This window comes from Diadema antillarum, unplaced genomic scaffold (genome assembly GCF_040938485.1).
Source record: "Diadema antillarum isolate AM-2024a unplaced genomic scaffold, OU_Dant_1.0 seq00000158_RagTag, whole genome shotgun sequence".
NCBI lineage: Eukaryota > Metazoa > Echinodermata > Echinoidea > Diadematoida > Diadematidae > Diadema > Diadema antillarum.
The window spans coordinates 237,754-265,648 of record NW_027271230.1 but is presented as its reverse complement, the minus strand read 5'-3'; the positions used below and the strand labels follow the sequence as shown (position 1 = coordinate 265,648).

At 38.8% G+C, this 27,895-nt stretch overlaps 1 protein-coding gene across 1 annotated transcript in view; it reads left to right on the top strand.

The window, feature by feature from the left end:
- The window catches only part of LOC139727892 (zinc transporter ZIP13-like), a 57,698-nt gene extending 31,327 nt beyond the window's left edge, over nt 1-26,371 (top strand). Inside the window, exons 7-12 of the mRNA XM_071638865.1 lie at nt 5,434-5,751; nt 11,388-11,477; nt 13,409-13,459; nt 19,186-19,318; nt 19,792-19,891; nt 25,004-26,371. Of these exons, the coding sequence (XP_071494966.1) occupies nt 5,434-5,751; nt 11,388-11,477; nt 13,409-13,459; nt 19,186-19,318; nt 19,792-19,891; nt 25,004-25,079 (768 nt within the window). The 3' untranslated portion in view covers nt 25,080-26,371. The remainder of the gene's footprint in view (nt 1-5,433; nt 5,752-11,387; nt 11,478-13,408; nt 13,460-19,185; nt 19,319-19,791; nt 19,892-25,003) is intronic.
- The last annotated feature ends 1,524 nt before the right edge of the window (nt 26,372-27,895 follow it).

Sequence of the window (27,895 nt, the reverse complement as noted above, 5' to 3'; positions counted from 1 at the left end):
TACTTGATATCCCAAAAGAGGGAGGAAATTGGGAACCCACGTAATCGTGAAAAAATGGTCTGTGTTTTCTATAGATAATCTCCTGTATGAGAATTACAGTTACTTTAGACAAATTTACAAGTTGTACTTTTGTTAATATGTTTTGTGATTGGTAGGTGTATACGTGTTTGAAATCACAAAATGTATGGTTGTACATGTACATGTATGCCCCATGATTTTGTACTGTAACCTTTGGTATGTTTCAATACACATTGTAATATGTATACATTTCAATGAATACAGAAAGAGAAAAAAACTTCTAAAAATTTGTGACAGAAATGCCTTGTACGGTATTGGGTATAAGGTGGAAAATCGACAGTTTTCTCTTCAAAAGTGATATTTCTCTCTCATTCTGTCAATGTGGTTCTCGATATTGATTCAAGCATTCCTCAATTTCAGTTGTCTCACAAGTCCCATTTGCAGTGTAGCAGATACCTACAGTGGTTAATTTGGGTCAATTTGATATGGATTGGCTGATCTAAAATTTATGTATTTTTTGTTGACAAACATATTATCGAACATCAATTCATTTCAGACCAGCTATTTACTCTGATGCCCTTTTGTCGTAGACAAATATAGCTGTACATATAGGTACCTATACTGTGGTTTAAAAAAGGGTAAAAACCCACTAAAAGGATGGCTATTACTGTAGCTTGCAGAGCTATAACAGATATGAATATTTGTGCACACTGAATAACATCTATGCACCACGTATTATTGAGGGCGATGATTAAGAGAATTTAATTATCTGACTGTGCAAATATCAGAAGGTTAAACACTTGTTTGATCTACCTCTGGTATGGTATTTACTTGACTGCTTATCCAAAGTTCTGATTGAACTGTTATCGATCTTCTGCAGGGAGTGATTAGAGGGTAGATCTGTCTGTAGAATATGTGGTGATATTATCAGTCAGATTATTAAGTGTTTTTGTTTGATAATGAGACTGTTTCATGGAAGGTCACGTCTTTCTTTTGAAATTCAAGGTCAAAGTTGCATGTAAAGCACATGCAAGGCACATGTGAGGTAAAAAAGGGAAGTACACTTTGTTACTCAAGCTGGTTAGACTTGTTGATGAGTAGCAGCAGGGAGGTGACACAACCTCCCTGGTAGCAGAGAGCATTCATGAGCATATTCAATGCAGAAAAGGTATGTTGTCATTGCATTTTTGTGATACAACCTGTACTTTACGATCAATATATTACCCAGCAACTGTGAAGTAAATCATCCTTTCTGGGCCAGGTCTATGATATTGACATTGCTTCCTTGTTATGCGTCTGCATCAATAAGTGCCAGAGACATAATCACAGAACTTTAGAAAAAAAAAGAAAAATTATTCCTGAATTGATTCTACCAGCATGTACTTGTAGGTGAAATACATGTACGCACATTTTATGACATGTAATTTGTGGCTAGGCTGAGGCCTGCTTTTTAGCCTTGGTTGATTGAAAGAGCATGTTGGTATAGTAATTAAATCGTTGCTAGGAAAGGGCACCCTTTATTCAAATGTTGTGTTGGAGTGATAATATCAAATGTGTATGGCAGACTACAGTGTAGTGTGTGTGCGAAAATATACTGCAGGTCTATTCTTTGTGATGTCTACTAAATTGTTTACCATGGTATAAAGGGAAGCATTTTAATAGATGCTTTTATGTGAGAGATTTTTGAAATGATCAAAAAAGAAATAAATTGTATTATGAATAGAATTCTGAATTCAATAGTCATAGTTGTAGAATGTTTAACCCTTTCATAAAATGTACCCAATCAACAATCAGGTGTATATCGTGCCTATTAAGCATATTATGAATTTACTACCTGCCAGTACATCACATGATACCATAATTGCTAAAGAGGGGACTTAGGGGTAAACTGTTTACTGTCATTAAGAATATGAAAGTGCTAAATCATGTGTGGCGGTTAGGGGGAGATGTCAGAGTTTTTTACTTGTAACACTAGTGTACGACAGGGTGAAAACCTTTCCCCGCTTTTATTTGCCATTTATATGAATGATTTTCAAGAATACATTGGAAATTCATATGGTGGACTTAGATATTTGGAAAGTGAGATTTCTTACCACCTGGATTCTGATATTGTCAAAAAAGCTTTAAATCTTTCTTGTTTACTTTATGCAGATGCACAATAATTTTAGCAGAAACTCTGGAGGAGTTGCAAAAAGCTCTTGATGCTGTATAGATAGTTATTGTCAGACATGGTGCTTGACTGTAAATGCAAGCAAGACTAAAAATGTTATTTTCTCCTGTGGGAAGGTAAGAAGAATTCCTGAATTCGTTTATGCTGGTGATCCACTAGAGGTTGTAGATAGGCCCATTTACACTTGCTTGGAAAAATCGTGATTTTTCTAAAATCGCGACATTTGGGTGTAAGTTGCTAAGCAACTACACCCAAACGCCCTCGAAACATCGCCAGGAAAATCGCCAGCCGGAGTGCGATTTTTTGACACATCGCGAAGTTTGAGGCGAAGTTAGCGAGTGTAGACCCAAGCTGCAGAAATATCGTGATTTTTCATCACGTGACTCTCGGTATCGGATTGCACCGGGAGTTTACGCGCGCTCCCGATCCCTCTTTGGAACGTGTAGAGAGCAACGGTATAGACAGCTGTGTACAGTAAACGGCCAATCCTCAGTCGGCTCGTGGTCTCTCACCTCCCCCTCCCTGATGAGACTAGTACACTGTACGTGATAACTACTACTGGTAGCAAACCTGAAGTTCTCCAACCACGTATCATCACCCCATGACAACTTAACAAAATAATGTTCTCCCAGAAATGTGTTGATTCAGATTGTGGGAGTGCCCGTACTGCTCTCGATAATTATATACGTTGTTTGTGGAATACAGGACTCAGGAGTACGTCACAAGTGTAAGTTCTTGCTGTCGCCTGATGAAATACCAGTCCTAACTTCCAAGTCTTACTTCCCACTTTCGTCGATCATATTGGCGAAATTTCATGATCCTCCTGAATGCTGCTGTAGATGAAGTTTTACACACCTACTACGTATGTGATCTAATGTAGCAAGCTATATAGTTTTACCGTATAAGTAAACAGTCTCGAGAAGCACAAATTTATGTGTGCATTGTACTGAAAAAAAGCCCTGGCTCAACGTTCCAACCAGCCAGCCAGCTGTGATCAAAATATACTGCACTGCAGTGAAAACGAACAGAATAGCGCGCGCTTCCATTCAGCTACCGTGTTGAAAACAGGTAAATTACGCATGCGCACTACCGACCAAAAAATTGCGATGTTTCGTGAAGCTCAAACTTTGCGTGCTTTTGCGCAAGTGTAAACGGTGGAACCAAATTATCGCGATTTTAAAAATCGCGATGTTAGTAAGTGTAAATGCGGCTGATGACTTTGTGTACCTTGGAGTTAAATTCAATTATAATGGTAGTTTTAAAAAGGCAATTTCTAAACAAGTCACACAAGCTAGAAAAGCACTTTATAGCATGTTGGTCAAGGCTAAAAAGTTACAGCTCTCTGTGGACACACAGTGCCACCTATTTGATCATCTTGTTTTTACCTGTTTTACTCTATGGTTGTGAAGTCTGGGGTTATGAGTGCATAGACCAAATTGAAATTTTCCATAGGAAATTCTTAAGAAAAATTTTGCGTGTGAACAAATGTACTCCCGATTGTATGGTTTATGGTGAAACTGGACGTGGAGTAATTTTGAACCATATTAAATGTCGAATGATTGGATTCTGGTTGAGATTAGTCAAGGGAAAAGAAACCAAACACTCATGTACAATTTTCAAATTTCTGCTGCATTTACAAGGAGACATGCACTCCCCGTCAAAATCACAATGGTTATTATTTATCGCAAATATTTTTTATTATGCAGGGCTAGGGAATGTGTGGTTGGCACAAGGGGGTGGATTTAGTGCTGCATGGATTTCACACACCTCGAAAGTTAGACTTTTTGATATGTTTATTCAAGAGTGGAGAGCAGCAACATGGTCAAATAGAATCTGTACAAATTATAGAATGTTTAAGGATAACTTGATGTTAGAGAAGTATTTACAGGTCTTGTGTAAGAAAGATTATAGTACGTTAAGTAAATTCAGATGTAGATCTAATGGATTACCCGTTAATAAGGGCAGGTTTGATGCAAGCTTGACAGATGAATTGCATTGTACTCTCTGTTCATCCGACGATACAGGGGATGAATTTCATTATATTTTTGTTTGTCCCTTTTTCAACAAAGAGAGATTATTGTATTTACGAAGTAGCTTGACGGCCAGTAGACCAAGTGCATTACATATGGCCAAATTATTCAATTCAACTAATGCTTGCCATTTGAAAAAACTAGCCAAATTTGTCAGAATTATTATGTTTCAGTTCTCTTCAATACCAAAGAAGAAAGACAGTATTTTTGTAGAAAGTAAAGTAGATGTGAATGTTTGTACACGTAGTGGTAGAGTAGTTAAACGTCCTTTACGCCTTGTTTTGTAAACATATTTATTCATATCTGTTATTTTCACATGTACATGTACATTATCACTTATATTTACTGTATTCGTATATTGTAAATATGTTTGTACTCTCATACCCCGAGAGGGGGTTGATAGAGTCAATAAAATCTGACAAATCTTACAAATCTTACAAATTGTCTCTTAACCCTTTCCTTCCACAATTCTCTGAGAGCCTAAAGCCCTTCAATGCCCCCAAATGAGATTCTTTTTGCACATCGACAGAGAATGGACAGGTTGATAATCCACCTGTGCGAAAGCAGTCAAGCGGTATACATGTATCCCATTTCCAAGGTCAACTACAGCATCGAACAATGAAATATCAATCGAGCGCAAGGTATGAATAGAGCGTGGGCTGATGGACTCATAGACCTTTTTGTTATTCACAAAACGAGGCACCTGAATGAGGTCAGCGAACACCGAAATCTACTGAACTCAGCCTTGATGGCTATTTACATCTTCATACGAGTTTTATAACAAAACAAACACAAACTACACCTGGAAAGAAAAGGTAAATAAATATATGATCGGTTTTCTACAGAACGAGAATAAATGCTGAGAGTAGAAACTCTTATCTTTTTACCAAAGCCATTTTTCTGGGCATTACAAAACAAATAAACATGAATGTAGGCCACGAATGCAGACACTCTTGTCTACGTTTTGGGAACCTCGTATACCAGGTTACCATACAGTTGCCGCCACAGGAAACTGGTATACCTGGTACCCGTAAGGAACGGGTTAACATGTTACAGGTATGTTTGTAAAGATATGTTTAATTTGTGTCATACTTTGTATCACTATGTTCTATAAAAATGTAACAGCGATTTATATATCAGTAGCTCAAATTAAATTTTGACCCGACTTTAATCTATATATTTCTGTCTTTGCTTGTTTTGTTTTTTTCATGCCAGGTTATGAATGGTTCTCACAAGGTGTCAAATGCATCCAGGCATGTTGAGCAACTGACTTCAAATCAACAGACGAGGGCAGCAGACAGCGTAGCCAAGAAGAGGAAGACAACAAAGAGCAATGTCTCCACTAAGATAACATCTAGCAAGGTGCAGAAGAATGGCATCACAGGTACGCAGCAGCAGAGCTCCCAGAAGAATGGGTTCAAGGGTCATCAAGGAGTTCAGACATCACAGAAAAATAGGATCAATGCCTGCCAGAGAGAGGGTACACAAAGTTCTGCTGAAAAGACGGAGCAGGAAACACAGAAGAAGATTAAGGTGAGTAAATAAATCTTACAGGTTGGTTGCTCAAGTTACAGTGTCATTCCTGAAAGGGCAAAGATGTGGCTCAGTCATTAGCATGAATGCCTCACAGTTAACTTACTCCATGTGATTCCCATTGAGTCTTGCTGAGCAGTGTTATGTGTAATTATGCCATCCCCTGTGGTAAGAGGCAAAAGTACTCTGCTTCAGGTACTGTAAAAGTGGATATTTTTGTGAGACTAATTTTTCGTGCTCATCCGGGTAAGATGAATTTCGTGTGTTTTTAATTCGGCGGAATCAAGACATCAATTACTGGAACATATTGCAAGCCAAAATATTTGCTCAGTCGGGAGAGCACAGGGCTAGCAATCCGGAGGTCTTGGGTTTGAATCCTGATGGAATCCCATTTTCTTTGCTCATTTTTCCACTACTGGTAATGAATTATAATCATTTCAGGTCACTTTCGTTCTGTTAGTGATTGTTACATACTCAAAAAGCTGCCTCACTTTGGTGATCCATCACATTTATCCCCAAGTTGAATTATCCTTCGGGTTTATGTCAGGTTAGTGTGTGCATGTGTGTCACACACACACGCACACACACACACTGCTATAGCTTCTGACCACACGAGCAATGGGCCAAATGCATAAAACAAGCAATTGCTTGTAAGCAATTGCTTCAAGTAAAAGCACAAGCTCGTCTAGCAGAAGGTCTAGCTCAAGCAATTGCTTAAATCCATATGCATAAACTTTTGCTTGTGCTTATACCTTTTGCTTGACCCGCACAAGCGATTGCTTGCGTTTTCAATAAAAGGGACGTCACGCCTGTGCGAACATAAGAACAAAGGAGTGTGGCAGCATGTATTTGAAAGGGGCATGTGTGTGCGGAAACATTTCCTGACATAGCAGAAGAGCTATGAAATGACACTCATAAATGCACACACAGCAGCACACACACAAGTATACACACACATGTATTACTGGCTGATTCCCATCGCTGCTTACAGCAGCCTGGATCTTCCAGATCACACGTGGAGCGGGTCTCTTTGCTCTCCACCGAAGTCAGACGTGTTACCTGTTTTTCATCACATTTTGCATGCTAACCATTCAGGGGCCGCGGAACGTTTTTCAGTTTGGGGGGCTGCGCAGCCGGGGGGGGGGGGGGGGGGGGGGGGATCAAGGTCAACCCCCCCCCCCCCTCTTGTGATCTTGGGAGGGCAGTGGTTACTATGCGAGGGGGAGGGGGATGTTCCCCCCTCCACGGGGAGAACTTTTTGCATTTTGATGTTGTAAATGGTGCAATTTGCTGCATCTTTTTGCATCTTTTATCGACTTAAAACCCCCGCTTAGATGCACCGGTGTAGTCTGGATAATGATCTTGTGATATTGGGAGGGGCGGTGGTTACTATGCGAGGGAGCGAAGCGACCGAGCCCGAGCGAGAGGATTAGAGGATGAAAATTTTTTTGCATTTTTATGTTGTAAATGGTGCAATTTGCTGCATTTTTTTCCGTCTTTTATCGACTTGAAACGGCCCCAGTTGTTTAAGGTAGCAGGATATTTTGATGGGGATTGTTATTGAACAATTTGCCTATAAAGTGGTAGCATAAACCTCTTGTATTGATTTATTGTTACAATTAATTTCATGAACGTTGTCTGTTAAGCAATCAAACAGAAAAGGAATGCTCATGAGGGTGTATATACAGGATACAAAAGGGATATTTCTCCTCCCACACGAAGAAGATTTTACATTTTCAGACCTGAAATTCAGCGATCTGGTGCAAACTTTTAGTGCAATACTTGGATATTCTTCTAGCTCCCCCACCCCCCCCCCCCCCCCGAAAAAAAAATATCTATGGAAATAATTTGGAATTTTTTTCAGGAAAGTGTTAATGGCAAAATCACGACATTTAGCTCTTATTCCGCGTGTTCATCATGTGTGTGTATGTACAAAGTCTAATGAGGTAGAAGGGGAGGGTGTGGGAGGGGGATGCCCCCTCCCACTGTACGGAGCTTTTGCGTTTTTGAAATCGAGATAAAGTGATCTGAAGCACACTTTTTGTGGGAAATTCGGGTAGTGTGACTTTTCCCCCGATTTTCCCCTTTCTTTCTTTTTATTTTTTTTTTCACGATTAAAAAGTGTGGGGGGGGGGGGCTGCAGCCCCCCCCCCCAGCCCCCCCCCCGCTTCCACGGCCCCTGCCATTAGACATTCCCGTTGTTGAAATAAACAAGTTTTTTACTCTACTTAAGAGCAATTTCTTGTAGATTTACACCACTCCTTCACAAGTGTGGTTTTTCTTTCATGAATATGAAAATGATACTTAAAAGGGAACGTCCCAGCTAAGCAAAAGCTCAAGCTCATTTTCCAGAGCTTGGAAAATCGTAAGCAATTGCTAGCAAGAACTAGCAAAAGGTATGTTTTATGCATACGTTTTTAAGCAAATGCCTGGTCTCTAAGCAATTGCTTGTGGGCAGCAAGCAACTGCTTGTGCTTGCTAGCAAAAGCTTCTGCTCGCAAGCAATTGCTTGTTTTTATGCATACGGATTCGAGTAAAAGGCTAGCACGAGCAATTGCTAGCGTTTATGCATTTGGCCCATTGAGAATTAAGGTTTTTTTTTGAAGAACACTGCACTAGGGCTTTCTATAGCGTAGTTGGTAGAGCACCGGGCTAGCAATCAAGAGGTCCTGATGGAATCCCACTTCCTTTGCTCATTTTTCCACTAATAAAAGATTTCAACACCGTGAAAGTTTCCACTTTTACAGTAAGACATTAACCCGTTGAGGATGGTATGATTTTACTACAACACGCATTTCCCATAGACCCCTGCCCGAGTATACTCAGGACTTGTCCTCAATTTGCCATATAATGGAGGTCCTGTGTGTGAGGGGATCATGATTCATGCACTTGAAATACCTTTATTCATTCACTGTAAGGAGTTGGGTGCTAATCCAATGAAGTGGTTCCCCACATGCGTACATCACATGCCGATTCCTCGTGGTTTGCCCCAGTTGACTAGCAATACTCAAGGAGCAGTGTCCATGGCCAGTGGAACAGAGGAGGCGGGGGGGGGGGGGGGGGCCTCAGCCCCTCACCTTTTTTGCACCATACAAAGGAATACAGAAGGTTTCACCACTTTTGCCCCCCCCCCCCCCCACACTTTTTTTTACCTCGGAAGTGCGCAAGTGGCTCCAGAAAGAAGTAGATAGAGACCCTGAAGTGTGAGCACGGTAAGGTTATGTTTTTGTGCTGAAGGCCTTTTTTTTTTTTGCTTGTTAGCTCATGAAACCCGGAAGTGCCCCCCCCCCCCCCCCAACTTTTGAAAAAGCTCCCCCGGCCCTGGTGTCAACCAGGCACTTTGTGCCCTATGAAGAAGTATCATTTGTGAACATTCACATAATTTTGAGGCCAGGGAATCCCCACACTGAAGGATAGTCTCATTCATTTTTAATTCCTGGATGCTGGTGGAAAGGCCTCCCTTTCCCCCAAGATAACCTCCTGGTTTCAGAGACATATCCCTTGGGAGAGCAACACCATGGCTAATAATGTTTCACATCACATAAATGTGCACATCACACATGAGAGTAAAGGCAAGAACTACTGCAATTGCTGGTTTGTTTGAATCGTATCCGGGCAATTACCCCCAGAGGGCAATTACCCCCCCCCCCCCCTCCTAGATATTGGTTAGTGGTAAGGTTAGAGTTAAGATTAGGGTTAGGGTTAGGTTTAGGGTTAGGAGTTTGGGTTATAGTTGGGATTAGGTTCAGGATTAGGCTTAGGATTAGGGCCAGGGGAAGGGTCCAGGGTAATTGCCCAGGGGGTAATTGCCCTAGACCCGTTTGAATATATGTCAAATGTGTACCATCCCCCATAGTGTAGAGAGAGGCCATCATGACTGTAAAACAGATCTTTTCTTTGGACTGTCTAGCCTTAGCTCTGAGACTAGTGTGCATGCAGAGATTGACATTGAGCTTTGTACGTAGTTACATCCGTATTCTTATTCTTGCCGCCAACAGGCGGATTTTCCAAAAACAAATCATGTAGCATTTCTGCTCAACATCTATCATGTAAATAGTGACATTAGCTGAAGTAAAGTGAAAGCATATCCTGCTTTCAGTATCCTTTTTTCCCCAGTGTGTTTATGTAGATTATTACCGGTAGTGTTTTTTCCAACAGCCAGCAGCTGACATGATCTTATTTGCATATGACATGCAAATAGTGGTAAGCCAATGAGGCCAAAAACATGCCCCACCCAGTGAGAAACAGCCATGACAGACCTACAGCTGAATATGTGTGAGCCATAACCTGGTTGGTAGAAGCTTAGGTGTGAAGGGTGATGTTCTTTGATGTGCATAAGTATTTTATTTTTTTTTATAGATGTTTTAGATGAGACATCTTGTCTTTCACCTTGTGATATCTTGTATTATAAAATGGGTTCAAGAATGTAGCCAATTGGAAGCGCTGAAATGAGTCCCGTGTGCGAGCATTAATTTCTCACTAACATGTTCGGCCTGACGTCACAATGTTTACACTAGCAGCGCGCACTCAATCAGTTGTTACAAGTGCGTCCCGCGCTACTATACGCGCTGTCAATCCTGTAAACAACTTCTAGTTCAGGCTGCCAGCCGGCCTTTCTTGTGTGCATAACATATGTGGCGTACGTATACTCTTATACGTACAGTACTTATGTGCGGGATTTCCGAGTGCGACGTGCTTGACTCTCGAGCAAGTGCTACATGTACAATATAGCTGACTGGTATTGACCCACAAAGGTACGTGAAAAATGCTGTTAGTTTTCGTCCTATTTTATAAGACAAATGATGCACAGGATTATTTCGTGGCTTTAGTGGAGATGCAGCTCACTCTCGGGTATTTACAATGTAGTGCAACAGGCACTCAACTTCGCCTCGTGCATGTTTCACAATTGTAAATACCCTCGAGTGCGCTACATCTCCACTAACGCACTCTATCCTGTGCATCATTTGTATACCATTGCACCGTGACCCATTTGTATATCAGGCATACATTAGGTTAGATTATATTTTAACTCTGTAGAGTCCTGTAGGAACATGTCTATATACGAAATCAATAGCATTCTAAAACTAGAAAAGCACTCTGAGAGTGCAGACCTCTACCAAGCAGCTACAACTTTCCACCGATGATCTTGCTCTTCCATAGAGATCAGTGATTTCCACCCATACATATGAATGCAGAAAAATCGCCTGATATCCTAATATAGAAGCCTTTGTTACGTCATAAACCCTCAGCTGCGCAGCCCACCTCACCCTAGCAGAAACTAAAACACGCTCTTTAGTGCGCGTATGAAATCTCAAAAATGCACAGCTTCGGAACTCCCAAGTTCATTGACCCTACCTGCCAAAATGCAAAAAATCCTTCATAAAATCCATACAAATTTCCGGATCACTACCAAAATTTAATCATCTGTTCCTTATGTCATTCTCAACCTTTCCTGCAAGTTTTATCCAAAACTGTATGCAACTTTTCGAGTTATTTTGCACATGGACATACAAACAAATAAACAAACAAACAAATAAACGGTAATGAAAACATAACCTCCTCCCTTGGTGGAGGTAATGACTGTAATGAGAGGGTGAATAAAGAGAGTGTATTCTCATCTTCTTCTCTTTAAACAGGTTGTGGGGTACCTCAATCTTCTGGCCAACTTTATTGACAACTTTACACATGGTATAGCAGTGGCAGGGAGCTTTCTCATCAGCAAGAAAGTAAGTTGAAAATACAAGAGTGAAAGCAAGATTATCTTTTGTCTCTATGTTATATGTGAAGAGTGTTTTGAGTGAGTTGTTTAAGAGTAAATGTTAAGCAGTAACATATAAAAAATATTCACTGATTGTGTTCAGTATTCTACCTAACTTCAGAGCTTTCAAAGGTTTTTTTTTAATGTAACAATTTATTAATTCTTGAAATGCCACTGTAAAGTTCTTTTGTTGTTGTTGTACAGACATGACTTCATTGTTTTCTTGTGAAATGTGAGCAGTTACATGGCTATGAAATGTGATTTGAAAATTAATCGTAGTTTGAACTTTCAGAGGGAATCCATAGTTAGTTGGTTGTGTGTGGGTTTTTATGCCTCCGCCATGAAGTGGTGCCGGAGGCATTATGCTTTCGGGTTGTCCGTCCGTCCGTACGTCCGTTTGTACGTCCGTACGTACGTCCGTCCGCTTTCGTTTACGCGATAACTTGGGTAATATTGACTGGAATTTTACCAAACTTGGTCAAAGTATAAAGTATGATGGGGCAATTACTTGATTAGATTTTGGGTGAAATCGGCCAAAGGCCAAAGGTCAAAGGTCAAGGTCAAATCATGAAATTGTATCCGTTTATGCGATAACTCAAGACTGGATCAAGCAAATTTCACCAAACTTTGTGGGAGGAGGATGTATGATAGGACAATTACTTGATTAGTTTTTTAGTGAAATCGGACAGAGGTCAAAGGTCAAAGATCAAGGTCAAATCCTGATATTTATCTGTTTACGTGATAACTCAAAACTGGATGAAGCAGCTTTCACCAAACTTGGTCCAAGGATAATGTATGATGGGGCAATTAGTTGAGTAGATTTCAGTGACATTGGCAAGAGGTCAAAGGTCAAAAGGTCAAGGTCAAATGCTAAAAATGTTGCTATTTCCCCCATATCTATGCAATGCCCGAAGGTATTTTCTTGAAACTTAGTGTAGACATGTACTACTGCGTAAAGATTCTCCAGAGAGAGTTTCATGTCATAAGGTCGAAGGTCAAAAGGTCAAAGGTTAGGTGAAAATGTTGCAATATCACTTTTCTCGCAAATGGTTCAATGTATCTTCATGGAACTTGGTATATACGCATGTACTGACTGGCAGGGATTATCTAGGGAATTTAGGGGTCATGGGTCAATAGTCAGGGGGGTCAAAGGTCAAGGTCAACTCCTCAAAATTTTACTATTTCCCTCATATACTTTATGCAATGCTTGCATTATTAGTTTTAAAACTTAATATATACATGCATTACCTAATGGAGATTCTCTGGGAAGTTTCCAGCCAGAAGGTCAAAGGTTAAGGGTCAAAGGCCAGGTTTTAATGCCCCCCCCCCCCCCAAAAAAAAAAAAAAAGTCTATTTTGTTCTGTAGTTACACTCTTTCTTCATACCTTGGAAATTACTCAATGCATAAACTTATAAAAAGGTCGGTCAGAAGTCAAGTAAAAATTCTCTATTCCTCAAATATGTGTACCTCCGCTCTTAGACAATTATAGCAAACCCAGTTCAAGGAAAGTGAACATTCAAGATATTTCTGACAAACCTGTCATTTCAATATTTTGCCAGTTATGTGAAGCTGTCATCACACATTGTGAAGACATTGTACTATACACCTATTGGGAGAATCATGCATTATGGCGGAGGCATCAGTCGCCATAGCGACATTTCTAGTTCTTTTTTTTTGTCTTTGTAAAAAGAAAACTTTACTTGTGTTCAAAAGCTAGGTTCTCATTAGTATACCAACTATCAGTTATCAAACAAGTGCTGTTTTATACCATTTCACATGTGAGTTTTGCGTGAGTGATGGCATACGCTTATTGAACTATAGCTTTAATAGTGTGCAAACATGGCACATGAAGATTATAAAAGGTCAATATTATCATATTTGTTTTGTTCTTTCTGCAGGTGGGATTTTTAACCACAGCTGCTATTCTTGTGCATGAAGTTCCACATGAGGTTTGTGCATTGTGTTTAATATACATATATAATATGTGCTATATATAATGATGTACACATGTTTACACCTGTCTCTTGTTACTTGTCTCAGGACTTTTCTTTAATGGAACTAAAAGAATGAACTGCATAATGTATCTTCCTAATCACATATACCTGAATGTATTTGTTGACCCCTATATTTTCAAATACTCTTACTACTTCAGGTTAAATGTGCAGAAGTCTAAATGGTGATTTCATATTAATAGCTGTGATACTCCTCTTTTGATAAACAAGTTTTTTTTTTTTTGGGGGGGGGATGGCTCTTAAAATCAATTGAAAAGCAGTTTGCCCATTTGTACATGTTTTGAAATCAATAGACAGAATTTCAGTGGGACAGTAAAAGTGGACATTATTGATATTCAATGTGGCACTGAGAGTGAATATTATTGATATTCACTGACCTGCACAATTCATATTTACTCTACCTTGAAGAAAAAGAGGGGGTATTCTTAACTTTGTTAGGTGCTGGAACATTACTGCAAATACAATGGAAGGAAATCAGTCCAATCACTGTGTATTCACGGATGAAAACTGAGCTGTAGCTTTGACGCCCTGGTCATGTGATTTTGATTCATATATTCTTGTACACTAGGCCCCCCCCCCAAAAAAAAAAAAAAAATAATAATAATAATGATAACAACAGTGAAACAAAACAAAATGTCAGGGTCACTAGCCTTTGTGTGCTTTGTGATTTGATCAGGAAATCTATTGTCTTGCAGTGAAGTATTGTTCTTCCACCCCTTCCAGACATTTAATTGCAATTGTTTGAGTTTAGTTTGCTGAGAAATGTATGAAAAAAGCATGATCCCCCAGTTATGTTTGATCCAAGGTATCTGTAGGATTTGTGAGTTAGATGAACAGAGATTTTGCGGTGGTTTGTTAAAATGTAGGGTATCATGGAGGTAAGCATTGTCAAGTCTGTGTAATGTACAGTAGACAAATAGGCTGAGGATCTTATATGTAAAAGCTTATAGTATAGCAGCACTGTGGGATATCAAATGCAGTGTGAATGCTTTTTTCATTGTCATCCTACCAGGCCAGATGATGTTATTATAAGTTTTCGGTGTTTGTTGTTGTAGCCACCTTTTTTTTTTAAAATGGAGATTAAGCATTGCAACTGTAGTATGATGCAATTATGCACCGGAGAATAGGAGGCATGGGAGAGTGATTGCCATTACATGTATATTGATCTCAAATCAGGTTACAGATCTTTTATTATTTTCTTTTTAGGGGGGGGGGGGGGCGGGCATGCATGCATGATATTAACTCTTGCACACGAGGCCCAGCTCACATGGTTTAGCTATAAATAGATCACACATTCATTATGACTCGCCACGTTAGTATCAGTGTGGCATGCAGCAGCAGCTGTTAGCAGGTTCAGTCCAGGAATTTTGGCAGAAAGGTGATACAATGGTCTAGCAGTGATAATCAATATTTTCTGCAATATACATTGATTTGTGACTTGCTATACATTTCACTTATGAATTACTCTTGAAAGAGACCTCTGGATGATTTTCAGACTTTCACATTTGAACAGCTATAACCTGGTTATACTGGGTACCTGGTACAGAGTTGCAGAATTTATAGTGACTGGGATGAAGAATAAAAATGTCTTCAAAATTTGTAACAAATCACAATGAACAAGGATGGTGACAGTGCAGCTTCACCATAAGAATGCATGAGTGGGGGCTCACAGAAGCAGAGTAAAAGAAGAAAGCCATGTATAAATTCTTCACAGGTGAACTTGTTATGCATGTGGCATATATTGTAATGGAGTGATATTGCTACATTTCTGAAATATGTGAGCATCTATGTCATCATTTTTGTTCAGTGTAATTTGTTTTTGGTTTTTCAGAGTGTTGGTTCTCTGCTCAAGGACTATGATGAATTTCACAAATCTGTACATGAAGATATCAATTAATGTACTACAATAACATGATGTGAATTTATGAAGATCGTCTGGACTTCCCCGCTATATCATTTAAATAATCAATGCTGCATTGTGGCAATACTGCAACCTTTTTGGTGGTATGCTTTATTGCTCCTGTCTGTATATTTTTGTATGCTTTTGCCTTAAACCAACATTAGTCACGTCCTTAAACCGGAGGTGATGAAATAAAACAACAACTGAACTTTGAATTCTCTCTAAAGAATGGCTTTTCCAAAACTCCCCAAGTCTGAGTGATACTTTGCAATTGGCATATAATTGGCTTTATGACTAATGCCCTGATTTTCTTATGCCTCACTGATGATTGTTGTAATGCAAAGCAGGACATGAAATTTATCTTTTTTTATTTTTTGTTTGTTTGTAGTTTGGATTAACTAAACATGACCACTGAAAAAGCCAGTTGCTGACAAAAAGCTTCAAATCTAGTTTAAAGGACCTCTTCCTTCTGTTCTTCGTTTGATTTGATTTATTCTCCTTCTCAAGTCAAAGCAAAGAATGAAATTGTTGCAAAGAATTTAGCAGAACATAACTAAACTAGAGAAGCACTCTGAGAGCGCAGACCTCCGCCAAGCATGCAGCTTATTTCCACCACTGATCTTGTTCTTCCATAGAGATATCAGTGATTTCCACCCATACGTACTTATAGCATTGTGTGCTGAAAGTCACCCGTTTCCCAATATAGAAGCTTTTCTTATGTCATAAACCCTCAGCTGCACGGCGCGCCTAGCCCTAGCAGAAACTAGAGCATGCACTTTAGTGCGCGCATACAAACCTCAAATACGTGCAGCCTGAACTCCCAAGTTCATTGACCCTACCTGCCAAAATATCAAAAATCCTTCGTAAATTCTCCCGAAATTCTCGGATCACTACCAAAATTTAATCATGTGTTCCTTGTATCATTCTTAACCTTTCCTGGAAGTTTCATCTAAATCCGTCAACTACTTTTTGAGTTATTTTGCACACAGACATACTAACTAACTAACTAACTAACGAACAAACAAACAAACAAACAAACAAACAAACAAACAAACAAACAAACAAACAAACAAACAAACAAATAAACGGTAACGAAAACATAGCCTCCTCCCTTGGCGGAGATAATTACAAAGTAGCAAAAGAAAAGTACAATATCATGCATTGCTACAGCATGATTTTATGAAACAATCATGGTTGTTTGATTTCTGGAAATTGATAAAAATGTAGCGTCACATTTCTTCTTTTTTTTTAAATTCAAACTAATCTGATGTGTAGACAAGGACATTCACTACCTTTCATTTATTTATTGTAATCCTAAGATCCCTGATGGTGCATTTCCATTACGATGTCTTTATGCAACAATGCATCATTCATGCACTGCAAAACTTGAGCTCTTGGTGTCGTGCATGTACAATCTTGCAATTGCTGCAAAATCCACCACACAGCAACCTACAACATGCGCATTTATATGAATTAGTGGTCATTTGCAAAAACAAACACATAATTTGTAGCTGGCAATCAACTGTGAGACTTGTTGCATAACTGTTGTGCCTTTCGCATGTGACTTTTCACTCACTCTGCCTTTAGATTATATTATTCACATCCAACAAATCACATACAGTGTAATTCACATTGCCAGGAGGAGGGAGAAAATCACACATCTAGATATTAAAACTGATTGATTCAATTTTGTTTAAATTATGAGCCTGATATTAAACAAAAAAGAAACTGATCAATCAAAAAGATATCCGAACATGATAATTGCTGTTTACAGCATTCTCGTCTTATCAAAACAGATGCCCTTCTCCAGATTACCATGACGTCTAAATCTTGAGTACTGTTTGTAGCCTCTAAGTAAAGGAGTAAAAGCTCTGTGCCTTGGATTTTTATTTCACACCACATGTCTTTTTTTTTAAGACTAACTGAGAGGTAAGGGGTGAATGTGCAAGAGAGTGCTGTCTGCCACAGCACCTTAACAGCTTTCAGTTTTCTTTGTTAATGTCTGTCTTCTTGATTTCTCTGCTGAAATAGTAGAAGCCAATCAGGAAGGTTATCACATGATCAGCCTGCTGTCAGTACACAGATCTTTTGCTACTGAAGACAGTAGGCTACAGTCTGTGCTCAGTGGGTGCAACACCCACAAGTCCTACTGTGTGCAGAAAGAGTGCTATGTATGGAGGTTATTACCTTGTTTGAATATATTTGTTATTTTAATTGTCGTATACAAGGTACTATACACAATAACGTGTGTAATCCATGAGATATTGCCATATTTTGTTATATGAAGCTACTATTTCATCAGTTCATATATCATTGATCATCATATCCCTGCCAAACTAACTTTGAAGGGGACATATTGGAATCAGTGGGCAAGTGGGGATAGGTCTTTTGCAAATGCTGCAAATAAAAGAACTTCCCCATTTTGCAAGTGATTCATTGAAATTTGGCACGCATGTTGACTTCAGTGTCAAGTTGTGGGAAACATGTTTTTTTTAAACAGTGGCAGAAATGGCATTGCCATTGTAACAGCACATCTTGGCCCCAAAGGTTAAAGGCTTGTGGATTCAACACCCTCTCCAGTCTTTTTATTTGCAATTCACGAGAAAATTGGCACATTTTTAGAGTACTAGAATGTACGTTGCCTTATGGTGACTACGCATTATGCCCTCCAAATCAGGTAAAGCCTTGCAGATTAAAATTTTTCTCCAGTTTCTACACAATTCTGAAGAAATTTCACACACATGGCGGCAAATTTTGAAGGGTAGAGGAAGTTGTGCAAGATATATTTTTCAGAGATAGCATGAAGTATGTTGCCATCTGAACAGCACATTAGTTACTGCTTGTTATTTTTGGCAGTGTACCAGACAGCACAGATGTGTTAGGCAGGGGTATTTATCACTTTCAGAGATATTTCTGGTTATATAAGTTTACAGATAAAAAAAGATAATCACCTGTTGATGAAAGCAAATAAATGCCTCTGTGCTCCTAAAGTACCTTGTAAATATAGTGGACGATTTGGAGACCATCCATTGATTCTGACTGGTGAATCGATGCACAGCTGGTAGATTGCCATACCCAACATGAATGATGCATATGTGCCATGCAAATTATTCATCAATTTATGGTTTAGCGAGATAATGCAGCTCCAAGTCTGGAAAGGAGTAGTGGCGGATATCACCCAGTTATGCTTCCACCCCTTGCCTCACCATTTTTAATCATAATGAGCTAGTCAGAGTATGTGTTGTGGAATACAAAAGTATAAATCTAATCCATGAGAACTAACAAAAGTACAGTCTTGAGTGGGGACAGCTTTCCAACAAACACTTTGACCTGATATAATGTGACATAATGTGTGATTGTGACTGGTTCCTTATGTTGCTGAAAGTGCATGAAAGTTTACAAAAATTCATTGACCTTTGTTGTTGTGGGGGAATTCTAAAGAAGCTGTCATTGTTCTGCGCATTTGCTTTTGCTTTGTGTATGACTGTAAACTTGACCATGGAATGGAAATCCCCTTTCATTTTAACACACGCATTTCCTGTCTTTGTGAAAATTTTCTCTGTTCCCTGGCATTGATTTGTGGTAGTGCAGATTAGTTTCCAGAGAAGACTGTATTATCCATAAACTGTCACAGAAAACTACTAATAAGAGTAAATAATTGTGAAACAACAAACAATTATGTATTTCATTTTCTTGGATGTCAGGAACCACAAGCACTATCACATTGAATTTCTCCAATATACATTTGTTGGTTTGCATACAGGTGGGTGATTTTGCCATCTTGCTGAAGTCGGGCTTCACTCGCTGGCAAGCGGCCAAATCCCAGATATCGACAGCTCTTGGAGGACTCTTGGGCGCCATGGTAACCCTCCTCTGTGAGTCAGCAAAAGAAGCCGGTGAGTTGATCTCTTACGGAGAGGATGATATGAGAGTGGGAGGTGTTTGGTGCCATCAGGAGTAGCTGTAGAATAACCTTGCTCTTTTGTATATTCAGATTGCCTTATGGGCACTGCATGTAACATAGAATTAAAACACCCTGATGGGAAAAAAAAATTGTTTAGCACGTAGATGTAGCAGTACATCAATACACTGCATGAACACATTTTTTTTTTTTTGAATTGGCATATCACAGGGGCTGTTCCTGAGTACAGTAGTTCCAAGCATACAGACAGTGAGAGGCAGCAGTAGGGATGTAGGCAGCAGTAGGGATGTAGGCAGCAGTAGGGATGTAGGCAGCAGTAGGGATGTAGTTGTTGCAAGGCAATCCATCCTGAGGGTGTGAAATTTTATTTATTGAGATATTTGCCCAGATGATTTCTTTCATGTCCCTAATGATGTTCTCCTCATCCATTTCATTTCCCTTACACAGGCGAGCGATCAGCATGGATTCTCCCTTTCACAGCTGGAGGATTTTTATATATTGCCATGGTAACAGTTCTCCCAGACCTACTGCAAGAGTCAAGTCCAAGGTACAAACAGCAGCCCAATCTGAAGCTTGAGTTTAAACTTCAAGTTAAAGACTCCGAAGTGTGGGGAATGTGGGTGGTCAGATTGAATTGATCCTCATTCGCTCCCCACTGGGGTATATTTGAAAATCATGAATAGCACCAGTCAGCTATGTGTCAACAAATATGTGCATGGAAGCATAGGCTCATTGGTTAGGGTTGACTCCAGTTGAGATTCTTCGTCCGTGTGTGTACTTAGAAAAAGATCAGTGATAAAGCCGTGTACAGTTTGTTACAGGGATTCTTGAATATATCCCAGCTGGGGCAGCCTTCCCACTCCATGGTAATCCCATCCTACTGGGTCTTTAACTTGTTGAGGATGAGTCAGGAGTATACATGGGCAGGTGTCTATGGGAAATGCATGTTGTAGCAAATTCAGCTCGCCCTCAACAGGTTACAATGTAATGAAGGATATGCTCCTCGTAAGCCCCCCCAAAATGATATCCAAACTCCCATAGATGATGAAGATACTTGCTATGGACAAGTCGTCTCCTGCCTGGTAGAAGGGCTTTGAGACTTGTGGGCTCAATAAATCACAAAGAATGATGGTCAAATGATGACTGTGAAAAGAGCTTTTATAACTGTCAAATTATGTCACAAGGGGGAAAAAAAAAGATTTTTGGGTGACAAGACATTCTAAGGCCCTTCTGCTGAGCAGGCAACGAAGTGTACGATTGTTATTGAGCAAATTCCTGTTGCATAACATCCTTCCTGGAAGAATTTATTCCTGTAGATGAATTTCTTGAATGGGATAATGCAGTGACATACTGTATTTACTGCAAATGAATGCAGAGACAATGACTAGATCTGACAGCACTCGACAGGTATGCAGTCACTCTCTCTATCCCATTCCCTCTCTTCCTCCCTCACAAAGATATTCAAACCAACAAACATGTAAACATGCACAACAGCTGCTCCATTTACACAAAATTGGCTTTATCGTTTGTATTCCAATGTGAAATGATAAAATATAATATCATTTTTTTATTTCTATTTTTGACAGTTGAACATGAAGGAAGGAGGTTGTTAGTATCAGTGCCATGAGAGAAGGAAACAGCTACATGGACTTTGTTGCACTTATTTTTTTTTTCTCCCTTGAACTGAAATATATTGTTCATGGTTGTATTTCACCTATACTGGGTAAAGGAAACAGGAACAGATTTAATGGAAGTGAAGTTTCAGAAACACATGGTCTCAAAATGTATGCACAGTGACATTCTTTTGCAAACCCTTACAGTTTCCCACCAAGCACCATCAGTATGTATTCTGCCTGGCAGTAGGCATCAAGACACCATGTTGGCATTGCATTAAGAAAAGTGAACTGCCATCCCTTACAAAATTGCAGATGGAAAAGCTGAGAAAATGCAAAATAAGTTGATCAAGTTGAAGGACAAGAAAATTAGATTTTGTTTCTTAAGTCAGAAGATTCATATCTTAGCAACCTATTTTCAGAATTCCACAGTTTTACAAACATGATTTGAAATCTATGAGTCTGGTTTTCCCAAAACACATATTGTAAAAATCTTGTTTTACAGTGCTGTGCAATATCTCCTGCATGTTTGACTGCATTTTCATATCAGCACTGATTTCCTCAAACTTTTTTTATCTAGTCACCAGCTTGTTTAATTGGTAGATCCTTTGGCAATAAATAAGTCAGAAGATTCATATCTTAGCAACCTATTTTCAGAATTCCACAGTTTTACAAACATGATTTGAAATCTATGAGTCTGGTTTTCCCAAAGCACATATTGTAAAAATCTTGTTTTACAGTGCTGTGCAATATCTCCTGCATGTTTGACTGCATTTTCATATCAGCACTGATTTCCTCAAACTTTTTTATCTAGTCACCAGCTTGTTTAATTGGTAGATCCTTTGGCAATAAATAAGTCAGAAGATTCATATCTTAGCAACCTATTTTCAGAATTCCACAGTTTTACAAACATGATTTGAAATCTATGAGTCTGGTTTTCCCAAAACACATATTGTAAAAATCTTGTTTTACAGTGCTGTGCAATAACTCTTGCATGTTTTACTGCATTTTCATATCAGCACTGATTTCCTCAAACTTTTTTTATCTAGTCACCAGCTTGTTTAATTGGTAGATCCTTTGGCAATAAAGTGGGACAAATAACATATTATTGATAAAATTACACAATAGTCAACTCAACTGCATTGTGGCAGTTTCACATTTCACAGCATTGTGGCATTTTCACATTTCACAGCTTGCCACATTTTTTTTTTATGCCAGTTATGTGATTCATGTTTCACAAAAGAGTAGCCTGTCTTTAAAAGTGAAGCTGAACCAATCAAACATACTTGAATCGCTGTGTTCCATGTTTGGTGGTATCCATGACAACTGAATGTTAGAGGAGAAGACTCGGAAGTTCTTAGTTATTGTGCAGGGATATTACCAATAATAGGCTTCCCTAGCGGTTTTGAAAGATATCAGTGTTATATAGGCTTGCCATGATGAAGATTCATTGGAGTAATCAACAAAAATATTGTACACTGCTTTGAACCACTAGTAAAATTATGGATCTCTTAGTAACAGGAAAACATTTCCTTTGGGCTGCACCCTTCAGAAAATAATGTCATTCCTGCCACCTTCACAATCCTGGATTTCAACTTGTTATGACACACATAAGACCAGAGGAATTGCACAAAATAACAAGCGATCAAAGTTAACACTATATACTTGTTATCAGGAAATTTCCCTTTTCATTACTTTGTTTTCAGTAAAGAAAAGACAAAATTTCAAGATTATGAAGTACACATGGCAATGACCAATTTTATGTAAACTACATTAGTCCTCAATTATAGTAATACATTGCCACAAATTCAATGAATTCTTGACAATTGTGGCTGTTATATAGAATGAACATACAGGTGATAAAATTACACAGTCCAATTCTGAATAATCCTGAAGTATATGATCTGGTAAAAGTCCACTGGGTCAGTGATACCAAATTCTTGACTGCTGATGGCTGCCCATGAAGCATTCCCAGCCAGAACAGGCTAAAATCTTGTGTTCAAAGTATCCCATAGACCATCCTAGAAATTCTTGTTAGCATACTAAAAGTTTGGAAACCAATTATGACTCCTCACCTGGCACATTTTGTTTACACAGTTTTAATCCAACTGCCTGGACCTGCAGTTCATGTACACTGGCAAAATGCCAGCTTATACACACACATGCAATACAAACATTCAAAACAGTCTCAGTGCCCTTCAAAATATACTGCTATTCCTGCCACCTTGAAATCCATAGTTTGAAGGAGAGCCTCTCTATGCATGGTATAGAAAATATTGCTAAGCCTCCCACCTTGGAATCCATAGTTTCAATAAGAGTCTTTCAGTGCATGGTATATAAAACATTGCTATTCCTTCAGCTGGAGGCTGTCAGTGTATGCTATGTGTTTACTATGACTTACTTCTTTTTTTTTTTTTTGGTTGTACAGTACGATACTAGTACAATACTGAAAAGAAAAAAAAAATGTCAATTTTATGAGACGTGTAGCATGTTATCATGCACCACTGAACCAACAAAAAGTCGCCAGACATGGAATTTTATTTAAGGGCAGATTCTAAAAGAGCAGAATTTAAGCTTTAAAATGATGTATAACACAATTCAAATGGACTCTCCTAACTAGACTAAATATTGGAAAGAAAGTACTTACTCTGGGAAAGTGTATACTGAGAAAAGAGGCTGTGAAGTAAAGGGTCTGCTGAAGTGCTTAATCCTCCCAAGCGATTCTCTGTATATTGAATGGGACCCGGGAATGGGACAAAAACAGGGTGTAGAACTCTGTAGCAACAACAATGAAGGGCTTATCAGAGTAGGCTGAAATTTGGCATGCACTATTAACGCATTCTATCCATGAATAATACAAACTTTCAAAACAGTAGCAGCATTCTTTTAAAAGTTATTAGAGTTGAAAACGAAAAATGTGTGAAGGAATTTTAAGAAATGGAAAGGGGAGTGTAATGCATAACTAATCCCATGATTCTGTAGAAAAAGTGTTCTAGAAAAACTGCTGAAGACACAAATTCCCATTTGTTTTATGATACCAAACTTTAGAATAATGTAGAAGAAGGACTGATCTTTCAGAAAAATGTGAAAAACTAAATATTGACAAGATTGACCTGTTTCACCTATTTTGAGTCCTCACATAAAATCAGGGCATGCAACTTTTTGTTGGTTTTGTGATGCATGGTCACATATGATATGGTATTTCCCGGGGATATCCTGTTGGGCAATTCCATGATTAGAAAGACGTGACATCAATAAAATAATGTGCCTCATTATGTTAATCTTTGATTTAGGTATCACCTATAAATGCCATGGATGTTTAGAAATGATCAAATCATAAAGGTATTTCAAATTCAGCACAAATTATTTTTGTCATTTTCATTGATTTTTTTTTTTTTGGAGATCTTAAACCTATCATTAAAAATATCCTTTTGGGACTGGGGACAGTAAAATTCAATGAAAATTACAGGGGCTTAAAATGGGCTTAAAATTAAAGGGGCGAAATGACCAGGGGAGTTACTGTGGACAGACTGTAATGTTGCTAACTGTAATGTGACTAACCATGCTTTTAAGGTCTAGTGGAAATATTATGACTTGAGCTGTTGAAAAATTTGCTAAAACATTTGCCATGATGCTATTATTGAAATTTATATGTAACTTTTTTTGAAGTATTTTACATTTTAGCAAACTTTTGGGCTGAGACATTTGATTTTTTTTCTCATGTCCTTATATGGTAATGTTACTAACCAACCTTTAAGTTATCATGGCAACTCTAATATTTGTTTAGTAGTATTCTTTCTTTTCTATATCATAAACCTAAGAAGGGTGAACATGTTGTAAAGTGATAGAGACTTGAAATGAATAGATTGTGATTGAATAGTAGTAAAAGCAAATGTGAAAATTTTCTTAAATGCAATGTTACTGTACCCACAAAATTGCCCTTTTGGAGACAATGGGATAGGGTTGAAATGATACACATGTATTTTTCTTCAAAGTTTCCCTGTGTGAGGTGTAACTCTCATTATTCCTTTTCTCTGATTTAACAGGGAGTCCATAAGGCAAGTTGTCTGCCTCCTAGCTGGCATAGCCGTCATGGCCGCCGTAAGCCTTGTCGTGGAATAGACTGAGATGAGAGATCCTGTTCACTGCCGAAACAACAGCAGCAGTCTACACGAGCTTCAGGAAAGGATTGGCCACACCCCTGGTGACCTTGATGCTCCTTCAGGATTGAGCCACCTTGTGTAGAAGCAATTAGGTCTGGGGCGCAGTACTTTGTTGGATATACAGCAAGTGTTTGGTGTATTTAAACACCATAAAGAGGAATGTTTTGGCAGCATCTGGTTTAACAGACTTGAATATTATGACATCATTGTAATGATAGCTGGTAATTGAGGTTTGGTATTCAAATGTCAATTTGAGAGATTTGACAGTTATTGCAAATTTCAAGACATAATGAGATATGTGAGAACACAACCTCAACTCCATGGTGACAAGACATTTGCTCCTGCAACAATTGCTCCGTTCTTATTTTCTCCAAGGACTTAGGGTTAGAGTTGGGGTTTTGACAGGGTTTAATGTTTAGTTTGATGTGAGGATTATGATTAGGGTGAGGGTTATGTGTGTGGTTTCATAGCATGCAGATATTTTATGGAAGCAATTGACCCAACTCAACACACGCCCATATTTTTATGTATCATGACAAAATTGCACTGGAACTCGAGGTTGTCTGGATTGCCAACATGCATAGCTTTTTTCACTAAGTGAGCATAAACCCGCATCAGCTCACAAAACCTTGCAAAATCTTGTGAAAATAAAGCTCTGAAATAAAAAGAGATGGAAACACATATTCGTAAGCTTGAATGGATATGAAGTTTAAGGCAGTCATTTTAAAACATATTTACCAAAACTGTGTTGTACGTAGGTTGTGAACCTCTGATATGCAACATTGTATGTCTTGAACTTTATCCTGACCAGTAGCACATATTCCTACTCCCAAGATATTACTGAAACATCCATCTCACAAAATGGTGATTCCACTACAATCCTCGTCTCCTTCGTAATTTGAGCATTTCTGAAGTGTCACCATCTTCCTGGTCAGCACAAAATTTTGAACATGTCCAACACTTCTGTAAGGAGAATACAGAGGTGTCAGAGTGCATCACAATTGCCTTACCAGTGCATGAAAAGCAGCACATTCGTAGCCTTAATGTGGTAGCAATGGCGATAGCTTAACTCAAGCACATTGAAAGTGATTTCCATCGCCCTTGTTTTTAGACCAATTTTAGAAATGATACAACCATGGGCGGCATACTTCAAGCTGGTGTCCTCAATTGAGCGTCCTGCTTTTCATTTCTAGGCCCCACTCTTCTCAATATCTCATCAAACATTTCTGGTTTCCATCCTCAAAAAAAAAGAAAAAAAGAAGGAAGAATAATGAAGTGTCCTCAATTGGTAACTCTCTCATCAACCTGTCATTAAATAATAATACATACAATTTCTATAGCGCCGTTCTCCACTTTGATTAAATGCTCAAGGCGCTTTACAATTGTACATCAAAGCAAACAGATTGAAAATACAAGTACATCACAGTAATAGAAGAAGGATGAAGAAGCAGAAAAAAAAAGACATGAAAGTCTGTCTTCAAAAGACACTGGTCTTCAAAATGCACTGCTAAACAGATAGGATTTTAAATTACTCCTGAAAGATGTTATAGAGCTCGAGTCTTTCAGCTCACGAGGAAGTGAATTCCACAGTGTTGGTCCAGCGTGAGCGAAAGCTCGTTCCCCCCAAGATTTCCTAGAAAACGGAATATGTAAGAGACCTGAAGTTGAGGATCGAAGAGTTCGTGAAGGTTGGTATTGACGAAACAAACAAACATTGTAATCAGGAGCTGTTCCCTCAATAACATGATAAACCAAAAGAAGTATCTTAAACCGAATACGCTCCTGTACAGGCAACCAATGAAGACTCTTCAGGATAGGTGTGATATGACTGCGTTTACTTGACAAAGAAACAATACGTGCAGCGGCATTTTGTAGCTTTTGTAATTGGGCAATTTGCGAGTTTGGTAGATTGAAAAACAAACCATTACCGAAATCAAGGCGTGAAGAAATAAGTGCATGAACAAGTTTTTCCGTGGCAGAGCGAGTCAAATACTTGCGAATAAAACCAATATTGCGCAATTGATAATGGACTGATTTAGAAATGTTGGTGATTTGATCGGACATAGCCATGTGAGAGTCAAACATAACACCCAGATTGCGACATGACTTTGACAGAGGAATATCATTACCTACAATCGAAATACAATTAATATCCAACTTATTCAAGTGAGATTTAGAACCAAAAAGGATAAATTCACACTTGCTGTGGTTTAGAAACAATGAGTTAGACCTCATCCAAGCATCAATATCAATGATGCAATTTTCTAGACAGCGCAGTGCATGAGATGCTTGGATTTGATGTGGTGGAAAAGATACAAAAACTTGTATGTCGTCTGCATATAGATGATACCGAACAGAATGCCTTTGAAATATTTTCCGCAGACCGATCAAATAGATAGAAAAAAGGGTGGGCCCGCCAACAGAGCCTTGAGGTACACCACAGCCTAATGGCTTTGAAGACGATGTGACACCATTCAAAAGAACAGACTGTGAATGGTGTGATAGGTATGATTTAAACCATTCGAGAGCTTGTCCCTGGATACCCAAACTTCTAAGTGTATTGACAAGAATTCTGTGATCTACAGTGTCGAAGGCCGAAGACAGATCCAACAAAACCATTGTTGTGACGGATCCGGAATCCATTTCCCTTAAAATATAACTAGAAACATTTATCAAAAGGGTCTCCACACTATGGTGAGGGCGATAAGCCGACTGTAAAGGATCGAATAGACCATGTTCCAGCATATAGTCTGAGAGTCTCGAGAACACAACTCT